General features: G+C 47.5%; 2 protein-coding genes across 5 annotated transcripts in view; one reads left to right on the forward strand and one right to left on the reverse strand.

Annotated features, from left to right (window-relative positions):
• LOC8051529 (forkhead box protein N2) overlaps positions 1-7,616 on the forward strand; it is a 29,883-nt gene extending 22,267 nt beyond the window's left edge. For 3 of the 4 annotated variants that reach the window (XM_029989381.4, XM_029989380.4, XM_029989379.4), the window contains exons 6-9: positions 279-326; positions 573-641; positions 725-800; positions 2,752-7,616. In XM_029989381.4, coding sequence (XP_029845241.2) covers positions 279-326; positions 573-641; positions 725-800; positions 2,752-3,319 — 761 coding nt within the window. In that variant the 3' untranslated portion in view covers positions 3,320-7,616. The remainder of the gene's footprint in view (positions 1-278; positions 327-572; positions 642-724; positions 801-2,751) is intronic. The other variant, XM_029989382.4, reaches the window with a different exon arrangement.
• LOC8050521 (transmembrane protein 223) lies at positions 7,610-11,397 on the reverse strand. The gene is made up of 2 exons (XM_029989378.4): positions 10,862-11,397; positions 7,610-9,641 (listed from the first exon to the last, which is right to left on the reverse strand). The coding sequence occupies exons 1-2, from the start codon at positions 11,262-11,264 to the stop codon at positions 9,346-9,348; spliced, it is 699 nt and encodes a 232-aa protein (XP_029845238.2). The 5' UTR covers positions 11,265-11,397; the 3' UTR covers positions 7,610-9,345.
• Between the last annotated feature and the right edge of the window lie 7,612 nt (positions 11,398-19,009).

Here is a 19,009-nt window from a genome sequence, read left to right on the forward strand (position 1 = left end):
TGCAGAAAAACAAAAACAAAAAAAAGCAATGGAAGCATGCTAAGTTATTTGAAAGAGAATGGATGTTTAGAGGTGGAGGGAAAGCTTCGTAGAGATATTGCATCTGCTCCTAATAGATTTTTACTTTTTGTTTTTTCGTCTTTTGCGTATCTGTTTTGACAAGTCGGTGTTGGAAATTGGAGGAAAATGGGAAGTTTAGGAAAGATAGCGTTAGGCAGTGTTTTTCTCCAAAGCCATGGTGACACATCTTCGGTTCATTTTTTTTTTCCTTTTTGCAGCACTTTTTCCTTTCCTGTCAAAGAGGCTAGCCGCTTCTTCAACGAAAGGTTAGCTTTTGTTTTGTTCCTTTCGACGGTTTACCGCAAATCCTGTTTTGTTACCACTTTCGTATGGCCTCTTGAGACATCAAAAGAAAGTGCCGCCATAAAATGTCATCTGAACGGCATGCAAGGAGACGTCCTAATTTTTGTAGAAAGCCGAGAGGAGCCGTAACAGCTGTTTGCCCCCTTACCCGACTTGTTTCTTGTCCACTCGACTTGACCCGTGACCTGTCTGTTGTTGGGCCTTTACAGATCAGGATGTGGACGCCGCTGCCACCATGCTGTCACTGCAGAACGGTCCGAGCATTCTGAACCCTCCCAGTGAGTTCCCGCTCTTGCGACGCTCTTCGTCACGCCTCGTAAAGAGTGGCACCGTTACTCGAGACTTCCTTCCCAAATCGCAGGCGACGACGAAGAGGACGGCCAGCAACAGTCGTCTTCGTGCCTGCGAACAATCAAGAAGAAGCATCTCAGGCTAAGGTGAGCTCAAGTTTCTCGGCATGGTTGGTGGCGTAAAAGAGCTTTGGCTGTTAGCGCTCGACTGTCAAATGCACCAGTTCAGGGTTACAACGGCGAAGAAAACGGCGGCAAGCGTGCAGGTACGAGGTGCAGATTGGACGCCGACACAGCGCTCAATCTACTGTCTCCCGTTGCGAGAGCTTGTTACCGAAGTTGTTAAGCCATACGACGCATTCTGCATTAAAACGGCGCCAGTGAATTGTGATTCGCATGCAAACCGGCAAGTGACAAACAGCTGAAATTGCTTGCCAACATTGCGGCCAACGGTTTGTCAGAAGGAAGACGGCATTTTGTGGCAACCGTCCCATACACCAAGTTACTTGACTGCACAGTGCAGGTGGTGCTTCGTTCGCAGCACAACTCGAATCCTGTGATCTACGGAGGGGGACAGTTTCCGTTTGCTTGTCGGCTGGAGCACGCATTCTTAAACTGAGTTCCTAGGAACTCGGGTTCCCCAGGCACCGTCAAGGGTCCTTCGGAATAACTTTAGGGGTTCCCTACAATACCTCGGAGGGTTCCCCCAGTTGCCGAATTTCCTCAGCTGTCCCTGTTCCTAAACAAAGTGTCCTTCCAATTTAAGCCCTATTTTAACAGATCTGAGCCACTCACTGATACATAAGCTATGAGCCAAGCACTCCCTAGCAGGCACATCAATAAAATGAAGGACGACAACTAACCGAATCCTAAAAATATATGGACCCTACGTTTCGATGCCTGCTGGGCTCTTTTTCAGGGGTTACTATAATGATGCCTGTTGAGGAGCCGCTTTTTTCTATCTTTTTCTTTCAGCGATGTGGCAGAGCCCAATGATATAAACTGTTGGCAAAGCGCCGATGCACCTTCAACGAAAGAATTCGCCAACACAAAAACGATGCGCGCACGTTCGACGACAAGCACGGCGCAGTCGCCAAGCACTGCGAAGTCGGAGACCGCCGGATCGCTTTCAACAACACCGGCATCGTCGACGCAGAGATTAACTCCCGGCATAGACTTTTCATGGTATTTCGGCACATTCAAACGACGCCAGGAAACGTAAATAGGTACCCCCGGTACCTTGGCATTCAAAAGTGTCGGCGGGCTCCGCCAGGTCGCCGGAAGAAGAAGATGGAAAAATATTCCTACTCAACAGCAGTCGCTGTAATCGCTTCCGAAGAAGGGCTGAGGAGGCCTCAAAATGTAGGGTCCCCATATTTTTAGGACTTCGTTGGCCATCGTCCTTTATTTATTGCCCTCCCAACCAGGGGGAGGGGAGGGGGGGGGGGGGGGGGGGGGGGGCGGTGATGATAAATTTATTTATTGCGCTTCTAATCGAGGCAGATGGGGATTCCGCGTCAAAAGCGATCTCGAAGTGGCAACAAGCGACTACCGCCTTACGTAGGGGTCCTGGCATTTGGGCGTAGAAGTTATGAAATGACAAAAAAGCACAATTGAGTGCAAGTATTATTGCGGTTGGCGACAGCGTGACGCTTTTATGACGGGTAGGGCAGAAATCAAAGAACCATTTTTTGGGATGCGGTAGATGCACCAGTCATAGACGTGTTTCAGGCACTGTACCATATCCTTACCCAATAGGTTCTTTCGGAAATTATGAAACGATGCATAGATTATGCGCAGCCGCCACAAGTTGGTCTCGTCGCTTCCGGCGCCGAAGCTTGTGATTAGTTTTGTGTTTGCACCGATCGCTGACGCAGCACTCGTGTGGAGTGCGTTTTGATCCGAGTACGCTTTGAATGCCGACGAAGCGCTCGTGTCCAATACGTGCTCGAGGTGCGATACCAACCAATGGCGGCCGCGCATAATCTATGCGTCATTTCAAAATTTCGAGAAGGGTCTGTTGAATTCGAAACGATCGAATCTTGCGATGGGCGAGTCGGATCGGAAATTGATGGTGCCTCTGCTCTTTTCTTTGCAGGAGCAGCGGCTCTGCTTCGACAAACTCCAGCCATAGCGGTGGTCCGGAGGCCGTCGGATCGCCGCCTCACCACCGGCTCGGCAACGGGGGCCACTCCCCCGCCGGCCCCACGCCGACCATCATCACCAGCAGTCCGAGCGAGGACCACACGTATAGCGCGTCTCTCGCCAACGGCAACGACGCCTTCCCCTCCGCCAACAACGGCGCGCCGCCCGTCGTGGTCAAGACGGAGCCCGCGAGCTACGACGACGAGTACGACGACGACGCCAACAACAACAGGAGCGTCGGGGTTCGGAGGTTGGCAAGCCTTCCCGCGTCGTCGGTGCCGCCAAGAAAGCGGAAGGCGGCAGCGATGGCGGCGGCGGCTCCACAGCGCAAGTCTAAGAGGGGGGAGTGGCGGCGGAACGCGTCTGCGAAGGGAGCCTCTCTCTCTGTGGGAGGGCCGGGGAGGAGGGGGGAGGCGGAGGAGATGGCGGAGGGCGCGCACGCCCTGCTCAACCTCGCCAAGGTGGCGACGAACCAGCAACAGGCGTTGCTGCTCGTGAGCGGGAGGCAGCAAGCGCGGTGAGTCGCACCCCCGCGTCCTCCCTCCGCCTCCTCTCTCTCCTCCTTCCCCGTCGGGGGAAAAAGGCAAGGACTGCTCCTGTGTCTTGCGAAGGTGAAGAGAAACGTGGGAGAAGGGTGTCCGAGAAAAAGAAATGTGTCAATGTCCTGTGTTTTTTTGTTTGTTTTTTTTTTTTTTTTTTTTTTTTGGTGACGGGTAGGCTCGTGACGCACCCTGTGCTGTTCGTTGGTTTGGCACCCTTTTGATAAGTTTCCCGACTTGTTCTGGCATGCGTGGCGCCGGGCTGTCGGGCATTGCCTTTTTCCCGCCGGCGTGCTTTGGAAGCTTGTGCCGAAGTTTTGTCGGTGTCACTGCCCGCGACTTGAAGGAAACGACGAGAAAATGTGTCGGGCCGAACGGTTGCTCTCTATTTTTCACGTGCACGTTCCTGCTTTAAGTCGAGGCAGTGTTGCGAGGGCCGTGATCCTCGCAGCATTGCTTGGTCATTACGTTTCGCAAAGCGAAAGACCGCGGAACAGTGACAGTCGTAAGCCGTTTGTTTCGGCAGTTCCCTTTTAGCCTCTTTTCCACTTCGCCCTTAGTTACCATCTCGTTTGTCTCCGTGTTCTCATCCTCCCGTTCGGCGGTTGTTTGTTTTCCTCGACAATCTTTGCCCCCTCGCAATTTTCTCGAGGAAAGGCACAGACGACGACATCTAGAGACAACAAAGTAGCGAAAGGAATTTTTTTTTTTTTTGCTGTTTGGATACGATTGCAATAACTCCGGAAGGCACTTTTGTGGGCTTAAACGACCCTCGAAAAACGAGGGAATGTGAAAGCATGGTGTAATACGTTGAGACGAAAGAGAACTGGCGAGGCAGTGCAACGAGATTAAACGATTTTGCCGCAGTCGAGCGTTTCCGAGACGGTACCGTGGTTCCGCAACACCAGTACTCGCTGTTGGCAGAGGCACCGCGGTAAGAAAACAAATCAATCCTGCCGGTTCTTTTTTTTAGGTTGATAGTGGAGTTGTAGAAGTCCCCCAACGAAAAATGCTCACATCTGTCTCGTCTCGCGAGCCGAGGACCAGTTGCAGACGACACAGAGAAGCCCCGGCGCTGTAATATAATATATACAGACACGACTTGGCATATAAATACTGCAGACAAGCTATATAAATATATATATATATATACATACGACACGTGTCCCTCTAATATGCATATACTTTGTAAAGACAACAGTTTGGAGGAGAGGAGATGTACATGTGTACCACTACAAGGCAGTGCAGGCAGCGACGACAAGCTTTTCGACGCATTTCGTCTCAACGGCACCCATTCTGGTTTCCTTTTTAGCACGTGGCAAGCTAACCTCTATTTTTTTTTTTTGATAATGCTTCCGCTTATGGTGGGTATTAGCAGACGGAAAGTTAGGAACAATCGGCTTTTTTGTCTTGCAGAGATCTGTGTAGAATGTTATTCCTCTTGCTCTATGTTTGGAAGTACATGTGAGAATGAAACAGAGTGTATCTCTATGCAGAAAGGCTGCCCCATGTTTTAACAAAAGTAATTGCGCTTTGTGAATCTTTTCTTTTTTGCACAGTAACACCCGTAGAAATGTTATTCTTTTCCGGACAAAGCTGGCGATACTTCTAAATACATGTTGTAGTAGGAGCATTTGTTCAGTTCCCAGACTGTCGACAAAAGTTGCTGAGAATGCCTGCGCGGTGTTAAAGATACACTGCCTTAAAGTTAGTTTTTTTTTTCTTTTTCAGGCAGGTCTCATGACCTTGAGATTGTCAGACTATGGGCACGCTTATGTTTTACCGTTGGCGCCACAACACCCGTTGCGTATCTCCTAGGGGGTGCTTTGGTTGTCATCGTGGACACGGAGCCGCAAGACCTCTGTCGTGCGAGTACCAAAACGCAGCACATCACGTGCTGTAGAATTGCTATGCCAGACACCGGCGATAGTCTAGATGCCCTTCGTCAGTTCGGCACAGAGTACGAAACTGGTAAGATGAAGGCCCGGTGGCTTCATGCCGACTCAACTATCCAGGAGATGAGACGAAATGTGTGGTTACTACAGTAGTGCATGGGATCTCCAAGTACTGTTTCCCCAATTTGAGAAAATGTTTTAGTAGATCCAAGTCGCCCATTGATGGACAGTTACGAGCTAAATGCCCCCTACTGTGCACGTTACCTTTTTACGAGGTCGAAGGCTTCTTACTTGCTTTATTGCGCTTCGGTGTCGAGACTGTCGTTCAAAAGACGGGGGTTCCTCGAGATCGTAAGGTTCGAGCATCGCTGCAGTAGTGTATCGTTTTTTGTGCAAATCTCCTTGGAGGCTTTCACTTACCGTTTGGTGTTTTAACGTTTCCGGCGAAGACGCAATCTCGCTAAAACCTTGCCTTTGTAGTGAGATGAGGCGTGTCGTGCGAGTGCCGTCACTACCACGAGTTGTCGCCATTTCTACCGACGGTTCCATCGTACGGTGTAATTTTGCTTCCACTCTGGTGGGGGTCATAGTTGCGGAGCGAAACACGAAACATCTATACCTAAAACAAGCGGCACTCTGTGCTCAAGCAATGCGAGCTGTCGCAACACAGTATTGAAACTGCCCCATGGAAAAAAAAGAAAAAAAGAAAAAGTATGGCCTGCCAAAACTGGTACCCCGTCGACCTTCACGAGTTTGTGCAGACTAGTTGACCATTTGTCGTGGCGCACGACGACCTGTACGTACCTCAGTCCTAGAAGCCGGCACGCATTTTTTCCCAGTGTATAAACGTTTTCTCTTCGAAACGCCGGCGTCTTGGGCTCCGCGAGAAGAAACCTGTGCCAAAAGCAAACTACAGCGAAATCTGCAATAACGGGAACATAGTCAAACCCCAGTACCAGTGCTTCCCTCCCCCCCCCCCCACACACACCCATCCTTAGGGGCCACGGAATCGCCCGTCTGTAACATACCGTAACTATGCGCGTCGCACCCTTGCGGATCTTTGCAGCATCGAAAGAAGGCAAACGGTCTTCGCCGACGTTTACTGTAAATAGGACTTTCCCGTCGAGCAAACGTGTTTTGGAGAGACGACACTATGCAATAACCGCTTTGGAGTTTTATTCCCCCTTCCCCCTCGCCACCCTTGGTCACCACCCCCCCCCGTCTACAGACCTGGACACGTTTGGTGTCCGGAAGTTTCCCCACAACGACGGGCGTCTTTAGGACGGAGCGCTCAAAAGGTAATTCTGTCGTTTTCGAAAGCCGGCACCCTCCGTTGTTCTCTTGCGCTCGACACGTGTGTTTCGCACCGGTGGCATTTGGAGAGGGCAGGTGTTGGTGTCACTAGCTAGCAATAACACTGAAGCAATCACGGTTGTTGTGCGAAGGGTCCCACGTCTCTGTTGCATCTTGCGATGAAACGAATAGCTTTCGTCGCAAACATAATTTCTAACCTGAACAGTAGTGTCCTTTATTTTCCAGTCTTTTTTTTTAATGACAATGGTGACATTTGCGTTCTATGCCCCATGGGTAATTTGTAGGGCATCCCTATGCATGGAACCTAACCGTTTTCCGCAATTCCATTTTTTTTTTGCTTTGTTGATGTTTAGAGAGTGTCCTGTCGTACGGGTGTTTGGGTCGCCTGCTTTCCGGTGGCGCGTTTGGATAGATCTGTTTTTAAGAAAAGAAAAATAATGTTGTGAAGCAATACATATGTTTTAAGCACCCTGTGTACTTTGCAAAACAAGAATTTCATTTGTCTTTTTCTTTTTTTTTACGGTACAACTTGATGGAGGAAGCGTGCGGGAAGAAAGGTTGTTAGCCACTTTCTGTGGGCGGGCACATTTCTTGCCGGGGAGGTATGCGTTTCACACGTGGCGCACCACCGTGTTGTTGTGTTTGACGCGTTTGTTGACGACGACGCAGGGAGGGGGTTTCGGCGGACAGAGTTCCGAGAGGCAGAACCTCTCCCGCCCCCTCCCTATTTTTCTGTATAACTTGTGTAAATAGGTCTCTATACTCTTGTTGAAAGAAAGTTGCGTGCACCTTTTTCTAAGAGCGAAAGAAAAACTCTGCTCGTGCGGTTTTGCTTCTTTTTTTTTTTTTCTTTCCTCACTCGGAATTTTTGGCGCCGCAGTTTTACGTGTTGCGACGGCCAACGCCAATTGCCAAACCACATTTGACGCGGCGAGGAATGAAAAGTGTGTACTTTGTATTTTTAGATAGAGAGAAAGTTTGTTTTCCTCTTCTTTTTTTCCCCCATCCGTTTTTTTGAGACGAGAAAGTCTATTTCAATAAATAGAGAAGTGTAAGAGGGTGCACATTCACGGTTGTCGTCATCGTCGTCGTCCTTCATGCGGGTCCCTTCGATTACTGGCGTCTTCCATGCTCTGCGTCGACTTTTTCGTGCCGCGTTGTTGGGGCTAGCGTTGCTTCTTCGGTGCCGCGGCCCCTCATGGCAGCGCCTTGCGTGCCATTCGCGTGCACAAATATCTTTAACAGTGTTCGAGTAACGCGGAAGCCACGCTAGCCTGGGCAGCAAAACTCGAAATGGTTCGCACCGAGTGTGGAGTCACCATACGAGCTAAGCTTCGGTCTAATGAAACCTTTGGCCGTCTTGTCGCCTAAAATCATTGTTCCCAGTTTTCGAAAGCTTTGTCTCTGAAATTGGGAGAGAAGCTTTACCGTCCTCCAGAAACGTCGAGCCATTCTGCGATGGAGCGGAATCATATCTACGGTATTTGAGTCGTAACGATTGCCGATTGCACCGGCTCTGCGCTAGGGCTAGGCGACAAAATGGCAGCACCCACAACACAGCTGTGGGGTGTCGGCACTTAAACGTAGCTTGTTCAGTGGCTCTGGTTGTCCATTTAAGGTTTCCCAATAATTTTGCGATGCTCGTTTGAAACTTTTCTGTGATTTGCTGTTTCGTTCTGTGTGGAGAGTGGGTTAGTACAAAGGAGTTAATAGTCTTCCTAAATGACAGGCCTTTTCAGCTTTAGGATTCCAAAATGTTAGTTCTGTTACATTTACAATTAATCTTGCATCAACAGTACTGTTCATAAACTTGCACAACTCATAAAGTAACAAAGAATTTCTTATTTCAACTGCCAACAGCATGATGCCATTGGTTGACACTTGCATTAGTATTTGTTTCTTGTTGACGGTATATCTAAGGAATTGAAGTCTTTTTGGTGTATGGGTTCCTGGCCTGTATTTTTCAGATTTGACAAATAGTAATGGTACAACAGTGAAGTCACAAACAACTAAAGCAATGAGATATAGTTTAAATATTTTTATTTTGCTTTACTCTTCCTCAAAATGTTAAAGAAACTTGAGTTTGCCCGATTGCAATGCTAATGTGAGCACCCGAGCAGCTCGTTCAACACCACGTGACGAGGTCACGTCACAGTGTCGCGTGATGTGTCGCCATGACAGTGACGAGTGATAAAATCTGGCCGCTAAATTATTTCGTGACATCGCGTCACTACACCTTGATGCCATGCCACGACTTGAACTAAACACACCTGGCTTTTGCCATGAAACATCACCAACAATGGCTGTCACCGTAAAACTAAGTGTTTCTTGTAGCTATGCTTGGCGGCAACTGCTGGGCTGTTAACAGTCCAGCACATTTTACATTGCCCACACTTCACTTCGTGGTAACTTGGCAAAGAGTGAATGCTACCGTACCCTCGAGCCAATCTGAGCAACGGAGGAGAATGTACAGGGGGGGGGGGGGGGGGGGGGGGGAAGCATAATCTAAGCAGTTGGAAAAGGGGGGAGAGTCGAACCCGGACCCTCTCGTGCGTCCCGTATGCAGGTTTTGTATCTCTCCGAGACTGTCGTACTACTCAAACCTCGTACAAAAGCTGGGGAGGAGGTCGCCTTCTCTCCAGCGTTTGCTCTGCTAAAGTGGGAGGAGCTTACCCTCTACTCCTAACCTGTTATGGGTCTCCCTCTGGCATGCGGATTGGCTCAGCGGGACTGTAGCCCTTACCGTTTGCCAAGTTACGGTGAGGTGGAGCATAGTTTGGCTCTCGCGGAAGTCGCCGTTCACTTGAGACTCCTGCTCAAGCCCACCGTCTGGTCGAAGAGGCTCGGGTGTGGAAAGAGGCCCTTCTGGTCGAGCATGAAGTAGAACCAGTGACCCTTGACCTTGAGCGAGATGTAGGCGCTCTTCTGTCCGCGCGAGTGCAGGCAGCTCAGATGGTCCAACGGGACTTGGAATCCCCTCAGGTTCCTGAAGGGGGCGTACGTCTGGATGTAGACGCTCTGGCCCCCCTTGAGAAGCACGACGGAGCGCACGCTCCTGAGCATGTAGAGCGAGGCGGCTGCCACAACCCCATTTGCTGCGTAAAAAAGGGGGCAAAGCCGCGTCAAGGCAGTGGAAATGTGGCGAGGTATTAGCTCATAAAAATAAACCCTTTTGAAGTGCCAGATATTTTGCAAGTTGTACACTGCATTTTGAACCGTTCTAAAGCCCCTCGATGTGTTTGCATTTGACAAGCAGCATCGAATGTGCCAATGCACAAGGCCCGTGCGGCCGTTGGGAGCAAATGACAGCACAGCTCTAAAATGAGCGGCCCTTGGAAACAAATGGCAGTGGAGCGCTTGCTCGTGGTGCATGCCCTCCACGTTCCCGCAAGAACGGTTGGCGATACTTGCAAGAAAAGCCAAACGCGAATTTCATTCAGGGGTTCCAGACCATTCCAGGGAACGGCAGCGCCTAAAAGCGGCAGATGTTTGAGACGGATTTGGATACAAGTGGCCCTGGAGTTGGTGGGTGGTAGCTTGCATCACCTAAAGACGAAGCTACACGTCGCACGTCCGTATACCGTACTTCATCTCGCAAGTGCCAAAGACAACTTGCGAGATAAGAGCACAATTTCGCTTTTAAATATTGCACCCTTGACAATGCACTCGCAAGTCCAGTCAATTGCAACGGATGCAGAGAGCGAACCACCACGCAGGAAGTTTGAGAAACGATAAGGGTATGTGTTTTTAGTGGGAATGAGGTTACAAGATTGTCTGCGTGAACTAAAAGTACGAGACCATGGCTGTTGCAGCACAGAGCTTGGGGTCTCGCATGCCACGCCATGCTCAGTGTGACGGTGCAGGTTCATTTATTTACGTTTTCCTCCTTAAATCACAGATGTCCTGCAAGAAAGCGAACATGCAAGTTTCCATGAGGTTCTTTTGGTGCTGATATTATATCACTGAGTATTTAAAATGCCACAAAGAAACAACACCAGCCTGACCTTAGTGATATAGTAAATTAGTAAAACTGACCCCGTGTAATTGTAATGAACTTGTAACTGCCATTTACTACTTTCGGAGCAAATAAATTCTAAGCATAATTAAACTGTTCCATAAGATATCCTCCATTTTTCAAAATAACCGACGTCACCTGGCGTAAAACAGAGGATTGCCAGTATGCCCAGGATGAAGCAATGTGGAGAGAAGCGCTCGACCGCGTGCTCGTGCATTTTTGTACCATAACCTCCTGGAAATGGTAAGTTCATCCGAGTAGTGCGTTCTCGACACGTCGCTCGGACACTCTCAAACTCACCAAAGAGCAGACAAAACGCCACCAGGCCGTAACGGTACTTGTCCACCGTCAGTTTCTCCGCGATAGTCTGCGCGAACGTTCTCTTTTCGCCGTCGCTGCGGACCTTCGAGACCAGGTTCGGATCGTCGAAGAGAGTTTTCGAGGCATGGGCCAGATACGTCCACAGGAACACCTGTGATACGCTGAATATCCTCAGCGCCCCGAAGACTCTAAAGTTGTCGTAACGGTAGAGTTCCGTGTTCTTGGCGACGTTCGAATCCACCTCGTACGGTAGAGTCCGGGCCGGCGGTCCGTGGGTCGACTTCGTCGTACGCGCCGCCCAAGTAGTCCACACGTTTCTGCCACCAAAACGCGCTCGTTGACACCGCCGCAGTAGCGCGGAAAAACTGTGAAGACAAAACATGTCGCTTCTTGGCGTGCTTGACCTTAGTTGCAAAAACTAGCGAGGAGAAAACTCGAAGAACGTGCCCACAAAGCGCCGAAAATGATATGTCGAAAGTCTATCCAAAAAACAGCATGGGCGCCGCCATTACAAATATGGCTAGAGTTTTGGATCGTCTTGGATCGTGGGTTCTCACATAGAATACGATGAAAGTTAAACTTTTCGATCCAGACCACCTGCTCGCGCATTTTTAGAAAAGTGGATATTTATATTTTTTCTGCTTTATCTGGATTCAAGGACGTACAAGAACTGTACCTACCAAACGTCCTTGGTACCTACCACTTCTCCATCCGCGAGTGTGGGCACCGGACGGCCATCTTGCATGTATCAAAATCGACTTTTTGGAGCGTTGCAGAGGCTGGCGGCAGAGTTCTGAAAACACGTTTTCTACTCGTTCCTCGTCATTCGGCGAATAATCTTTTTCAAATAACAATTAGTAAATGATGCGATATATATTTTTTCTTTTAATAACACGTGGGTTTTTTTTTTACGAATGTGTAGTGCCGCGGGAAAAGGGCACAACTTGTTGAAAGCAACTTTCGCGTTCTCGCAGCATCATCAAAAAGCTTCCTTGGGCATGCCCCCGCCGAGTGCTGCGTCGCTGTGCCTTCGCACGCTCGGGTACCGATCAAGAATCGACGCCGTGGCAAAGACTTTGAAGGTGTTTCGCGCGTAGATGTCCTTGTGTCATATATCGGCCACCGAGTTCTGCTGTTCTGGCGAGTTGCATATCAATAACGAAGGAAAAAAATCTGTACGATTGCTATTATGCAATATTAACCATGGCTATGTTCCAAATCTACTCTAATGGCAGCACAAATAGAGCAACGCTGTGGGGCAAGGAGAGTTTTCGAAGGCAAAACATGGCGACACGGCTTAAACCTTGGGTGCAAGCAAAGTTCTCGAACTTTACGTCAACGGAGTGCTCACAGCCGTGAACACTTAAAATTAAGGCCCCGCTCAAGTCCGACAAAGATTATCGGACGTGAAACCGGAACTGACAAGAATGAAGAAAAAAGGGGACGTGGTTCCTGCCTCATGTTTTGCCTAACCGAGCTGCCCATATATGTTCAATGGCGTTCGCGATCGACGTGTACTCGTGTTTTAATGCACACATGTTTAAAAAAAAAAAAACAATAATCGCACCATGATAGCTTTCACTATAACGTGAATCATATATCGCAAATCATATATAATTAATTGGGGGGGGGGAGGGAGCTTGCTTGCATGCACGTTCCAGCAGAGCCCTAACTTCTAACAAATTATTTTGGCATGCACTGCAAAGTGTTAAGCATCGAAAAAAAAGATTAATAATAATGTCTTCTTTGTAATGTGGCTAATATAACATCGGCGCAAGTGCGACGCGGTTGTTGACACATCACACAAATGAAACAAATTCGTGTTCTTCTTTTCAAGAAGCGGAAAGTATAAGTTACTTTTTAATTTGTTCCGCAGCCTTCCGGTTTAGCGCATATCACAACAAAAAGCTACTAAATCACATTCTAAAAGGCTCCTTCCCCAATCCTCGCGCTTTCTGCGGGGAGTAGCAGCAGAGCTGCGAACAGCGCTCGATCCAGGCACTTGCTCTCGGCCGCCACGGCAGCCGCGTCATGGCGCTGATAGCACGGACCGGTCGACGTTCCGGCGTTCACCTTCATATCGCCTGCGGTTGTACCTTACCCTTTCCTGACGTACTCGGAGAAAGGCAACATGAAGAATTAAAGTTTCTATGTACAGCAAACCTACGCACATTGGACGGTATCTCCAGCTTGATTCCAATCACCCGGCCTGTAACACAACTTCGGTGGCCAGGGTACTTTTAGTTGTTTAGGAGCCCGTCTGAAACGGACAGAACAATGGAAGAGCAATCCGTCTATGCTGATCTAAAAAAAGAACAGGTACATGATCACCTTCGTCCACCACGTTGACCGTCGCCAAGCCCGAGATTGCCCGTCACCAGCAACCACAAGCAGCTACGCAGCCTCGCTCAACCTCGCGTACCTGCGTACACTAGCCGATTTCCACAAGCCGATTTCCGCGCTTGGACGGCTCATGCCCGGTTCGAAAGATCGTCCTCCGAAAAACAAAAACGCAAGGCGTGGTTGAAAACATACCTTGCACTTATAGCCCAGCCAACTACACCGAGGAGACGAAGAACTAGAATAAAAAAATCCGCCAACAAAAAACGACGTGCGCAAGTTCGACCCGGAGCGCAGGGCAGTCGCTGAGCATTACGACGTCAGAGACCACCTGATTCCAGCACCATCGACGTGAAAACTAACCCCCCGCATGTGCCTTACATTTAATCCAGGCACATTAAACCGACACCAAAAAACACAAATAGGCACCTTGGCGATTTGCCAAGAGTCTATGTCAACTAATTCCGCAATATCGCCTGAAAGAGGAACTTCGAAGAATACCGCTCCATCGCCATAGCCGCTCCTGAAGAAGAGCCGGGTAAACTTCGGAACTTAGGGTTCCTATTTTTAGAATTTGGTTAGTGACTCTCCTTCCTTTATTTATAATGTTCACAACCAGAAAAAAAAAAAAAAATCTATAAAATATTGACTTTGAATGTGTATTTTGTTTTGTACTTATGACAAGTCAGAAAAAAGAAGGGGAGGGGCGCATTTTGTTTTACAGAAAATTTATTTCTTGAAATGTAACAAACTATGGCCTATTTAACAACAGGCAAACCGTTTGAAATGGCCAAGTTGAGGTAAATATTGACACGAATGGAAAATGGTGGACCAAGATAGAACTTAAAATAAGGTTTAGTTAAGCGAGCTCCTGAATACAAACGTGTACAGGCTCCTAGCGCTGACGTCACATCCCATACTTTTGAACACCATGTAAGAGGAGGAGAGAGAAGCTGGCCTTTGGTAAGAATTTTGAGTGACACGTTAACTTGCATAATCTTCTGGGAGGAGAATAGCGACTCCTGTGCAAATCCGGGAGGCACAAAAGAGGATCCTGAGAAGAGGGGAGCTCCTCCTTCCCCTTTTCTCTGGAGTTCATCGGAAGTGACGTCATGTGCAAGCCACGTATAGAAACATGTGATGTATTTTTCGTCGGCTACGGTAGGGCAACAGCCCCGGTACGCGGGGTCCCATCAGGAACCCCGATACGGAACAATGGATGAGAACCGTGAATGGGCTGAAACCTCCAAGAAGATTACAGAATTACAAAAGAGACGTCCGGGCCGAGTGGGGTTCGACAGCCGTTCCTCGGCGCTGCAGTCGCGTGCGATACCCATGCACCTTTTAACGTCCGCGACAATAATTCGAAAGTTTATTAATACATTTCGTCAGATATTTTGCTAGTTGTAACTGTAAGCATATTTTTAAACTGACGTCCGCGGGGATTCATAACATTGAGCAAAAAAGAAGAGTTACTTGATATCGAATTCGCTTATTTTATTACTCATCTATCATTAACAAAACACTCTCTATATTTTTGCGCGGAGTTGACGCAAGAGCCCGGCCGAGGTGCCCGCAATCTGACGGAGGCTTATTGCGGAGAGGGCGCCGTGTAACCGAGCTTTCGGTTGCACGTCAAAAGATCCCCAGGTGGTCGAAATTAATCTTCAGTCCTCCGCTGGGTCGTGCCAGATGCCCGCCGTTGGTTTGGCACGTAAAACCCTCAAATTTGACTTTTTTAGACGCAAGAGTTTATCCCCCCTTAATGATTGTTAACCTCGTGTTACTGATGAATAACATATCTTTATGTCCGAACAATCGTAATTTTCGTGAATATTTTCTGGGTGGTAAAGTCAGGTCAATATATCCTGAGAGAAAAAATCCTATTGGGAATCTGTAACTTCCCTCTATTTGATTCATTTATGTGGATATAAAACATTTATCGTCTTTTCGATATCGAGCCAGGTATAAAATTATGTGACTGAGAGGTTTTATATTCTTAGCAATACGTCAGTTTCATAACTCTCCATCCACATTTGACTGAAGATTTTTTAGGGGCGAAGCTCCTTAGGGTCTAGCCTTGTCCGTCCGGCGTCCGTGCTCACATCGATTGCACTCCCATCTGTCTTCTTAAAAAAAGAAAAGAAAAATGTTTGCGCAGTCGACAGGATTCGAACTTGTGCGGGGAGACCCCAATAAACTTCTAGTCCATCGCCTTAACCACTCGGCCACGACTGCGGGACGAGTAGGGGGCTCTGAGTTGTGGTAGTAACTCAAGAGCTGGGGATGTCATGGATGAAACGTTGCATGTAGCCGCTCAACATCTATACAGGAGAAGGCGCTGCGGTCAAATGCGTATATAATCCCGTTAAACTTTGCAGGCATTGGCTCATCGTTTATAGACGAGAGGGCGCTGCGGTCAAATGCTAAAAAAATCAGTATCATCATTACCACCAGAGCTTCGCCCCAATCAACATGATTCACCACGTGGAGATGGGGTCATTTTTATAATGATTCGTTGGGGTTCTGCGAAGGATAAGCAACGATTGATCTCCATTGGAGGAATATGACATAGAATTGTGGATAACTATGCTTGTTCCTAATTTCGAAAATGCGTTCCATTATCATTTTACCATTTTGATTATAACTTCATCAAAGTATTTTGACCACATAAAAATGTATCTAACCCATAAAAAATTGTATTTTTCTAGGCAAGCACTCTACAAAAGAAAACGCAGCGCCTTCTTGGTACCTTATAAATCTAGCGTTAAATTTTTGAACTTTTTTATAACACATCTATTTTTGATGCCGACCCCGCGTCACATAGAGGAACCATCGACCAAACTAAAGGACACGATGTTGTAGAGCAAGTATGCTTACATTTCGTACTTGAATAAACGGACCTTTCTTCCTCATGTTCACAAATCCTGCCTCAACAACCAAGTCATCGAGATTTTTTTCTGAAATAAATAAACCTTTTATTACACACTAAAAATCCACAAACAGGCAGAACAATCATGCTCACCTGTGAACGCAGTGAGTTGCAGTGAGAACAATGTTTGAAGTTATTATCGACCCTCCACAAAATATATTTTGTACAATTTTTTTTTTCGTGCGAAACGTACCTAGAGCTGAGATTAAAACAAACGAGCGATCAAAACTTTTTATCCTATGTTGCCATTATGCGCAAGTCATTCTTATTTTGCTGCTGCAAACGCGTTGGTAGGTTGAGAGATACGCCAGAATGCGTCAGGTTTTTCATCGTGTTTCAAAAAGTCACATTTGATTTTTTCTAAAAATTCTTAAAAAAAAGAAGAAAAAAAAAAAACACACGTAAACAGGGATACGGCACATCTTAAAGCACACTGCTTCGACTTCGTAACAACGCCCACAAAAATATTTATTGTTTCAAAGGTGCGCTCAAAGCTATCGTTATGTACGGAGCTTTTCTACTGTGACCTAAGGCAAAAAAAAAAAAAAAAAAGACAAAAAACAACATTGGATCGAGACATCGGAAGGGACTTTCGATAGCACGACGACCTACTGCGGCATTGATTTCGCCAGAGAGTATTTGGATAAATACGTAAGCACCAGTGTGTCCTCAGTTACATGTTAATTAGAGAGATTGCGTTTTTATAACCTACATTATGAACTGTTACTTAATTACCTTAATTTAAGTGGATTTCGTCCCCCCAAAAGTGCTCGAAGTGTACGAAGGATTCGAATGCTCGAAAAGTCCTACGCGTATATCGGCAACAAACAATTTTTTCGAAGAAGCTCAAGAAATTCTTGTGATGCGTTTAGTGCTCGGTTCGGCAAACGAAAGCTTCTGCCACATCGTGTTGAATCATCACGGAACCCCCTTTACTCTCATTTTTGTGTTTGTGTGGTTGTTCTGCAGTGCCCGTTTTGGCATATGCCCCGGGTTACATCTTTCAAGTCCCGTATTTTCATCGTAAGTGCGCTGCAACCTACCCCTTGGCAACGAATGACCGTTCATCTACCTGTACCCTTCTAGATTACCCCCAGAATCAGGCAGTATATTTCCTAGCAGCCGGGAGAATAATTTCACCGAAATTCTACCGGCAGTCGCCTGCGATTAGCTGACTAAAATCATGTCACAACTGCAGGTACAATACTGACTTTTCTTATTCTTCCGGTGTTTTGTGAACAGACGTTTCATGGACACCTTTTTCATGGATACAGGTCTTGCAGACACGTTTCGTCGACACTAACGTTTCATCGGCACTAACGTTTCATCGTCACTCGTTACGCGAAATGCACGCTGAAGGGACATTTGGTCGCGCCTGTAGCTCTGAGGCGCGTGCTCACCGACCCATGCCCACCCGCCGCTTCGTGGCGACATGTGCGGCGGCTCAGTACAAGAATGTTAACCGACCTTTCCCATCCGTACACGTCAGTTCGCGGCGACAGTTTGGGGCGGCTCATTACACGAAGAAAGAAAAGAGAAGCTAATATAGGAAAGCTAGTCTGAGGTGTCTATGAAACATCGCAATTGTCGATGAAACGTCGTTCGATGAGGTGATTGTCCAATGAGTGGCGGTACAATGATTAAAAAGCGCGGACACAGAAGGAGACACAGACACAGCGCTACTTACAACTGAACTTTATTTCTCCTGCAGCTCGGTATATATTACCGGCAACGACACAAACAAGTCAGGAAGATACAAAATACACATCGTAAAAATCTTGAAAAACAACATAAAAAGGCTAAAATTCCTGCACCACTCCGGCACCCACCCGAAACTAGCCATGCTAGGTCAAGAAACTGCAATTCTTTTTCGGATAACGATAAAGAGGGTGTGCTGACACATTGCAGCCCTAATCTAGCAATTTCTCGAGCCTTGAGTATTTCCCTTGTGGTTTTGTTCCTGTTTTCGTTTAGTACTGTACAATCTGTGAAAATCGGAGTACAACCACAATCCCGGCAATGCACACCGAGGTGTCCTGATATGACGGCATCAACGTTGTAACGGTGTTCCCTCAATCTTTCATTTAGGCAGCGACCAGTCTGCCCCACATAATGACGCCCGCACGATAGTGGCACGGAGTACGCAACCTCTTCTGTACACTCAACAAAGAAAGTTTTGCCCTTTTTTGTGCAGCCGGGTCTGCTTATGGTGTTCGCGGTAGAATTTACCTTTTTACATAAAGTAGCCAACTTGACAAGTGCTGAAAAAACAACGTTAACCCCCGCGTGCAAGCCCACTCTTTTCAGGTTATGGGACACTTTATGTAGGTATGTTATGACCACTGGTTTCTCTTTTTTCTTTCTCTGTACTTTCGTTCCCTGCCTATTCTTATTCTTTAAAGTCTTGATGGTGTTCTCTGCTACGGCTGATAAAAGGTAGACTGGGTACCCCGCGGACTTGAGTCTTGACACCTGATTTTTAAAACTTTCGTTGATCTTGTGAATGCACGACTTCTTTAGAGCGTTACCGAAGCAGAGATTGATTATCCCCCTTTTCACAAGCTTTGAGTGCGCCGACGCGAATGGCAGGATTGGCTTGTTCCCCCTTGGTTCATAAATCCAACATGCATGCCCCGGTCGGAAGTCAAGCCTCAGGTCTAAAAACCTAATGGAACCCCCCTCCGGCACTTCATGTGTTATCACCAGGGGCCCTAGACAGTCACTAAAAGTGGACAGGGTCATGGACACCAGCTCCTCAGACATCTGAGCTGCAATCCAAGAGGACTAAAAAATTGTCCATAAACCTAAAAATGCTTCCAACCCTGGAACCCTCAAGTTTGCTAACCAGGATCCGA

The sequence above is a fragment of the Ixodes scapularis genome, unplaced genomic scaffold (assembly GCF_016920785.2).
Source record: "Ixodes scapularis isolate PalLabHiFi unplaced genomic scaffold, ASM1692078v2 PGA_scaffold10__122_contigs__length_95168666, whole genome shotgun sequence".
NCBI classification, from domain to species: Eukaryota; Metazoa; Arthropoda; class Arachnida; order Ixodida; family Ixodidae; genus Ixodes; species Ixodes scapularis.

What these genes read in the sequence shown, in the direction of transcription:
- LOC8050521 (XM_029989378.4), bottom strand. Translation starts at nt 11,264, where the DNA reads ATGTTTTGTCTTCACAGTTTTTCCGCGCTACTGCGGCGGTGTCAACGA. An exon ending in GGCGTTTTGTCTGCTCTTTG is followed by an intron (nt 9,642 to 10,861) that starts GTGAGTTTGAGA and finishes TTTTTTACGCAG; the next exon opens with CAAATGGGGTTGTGGCAGCC.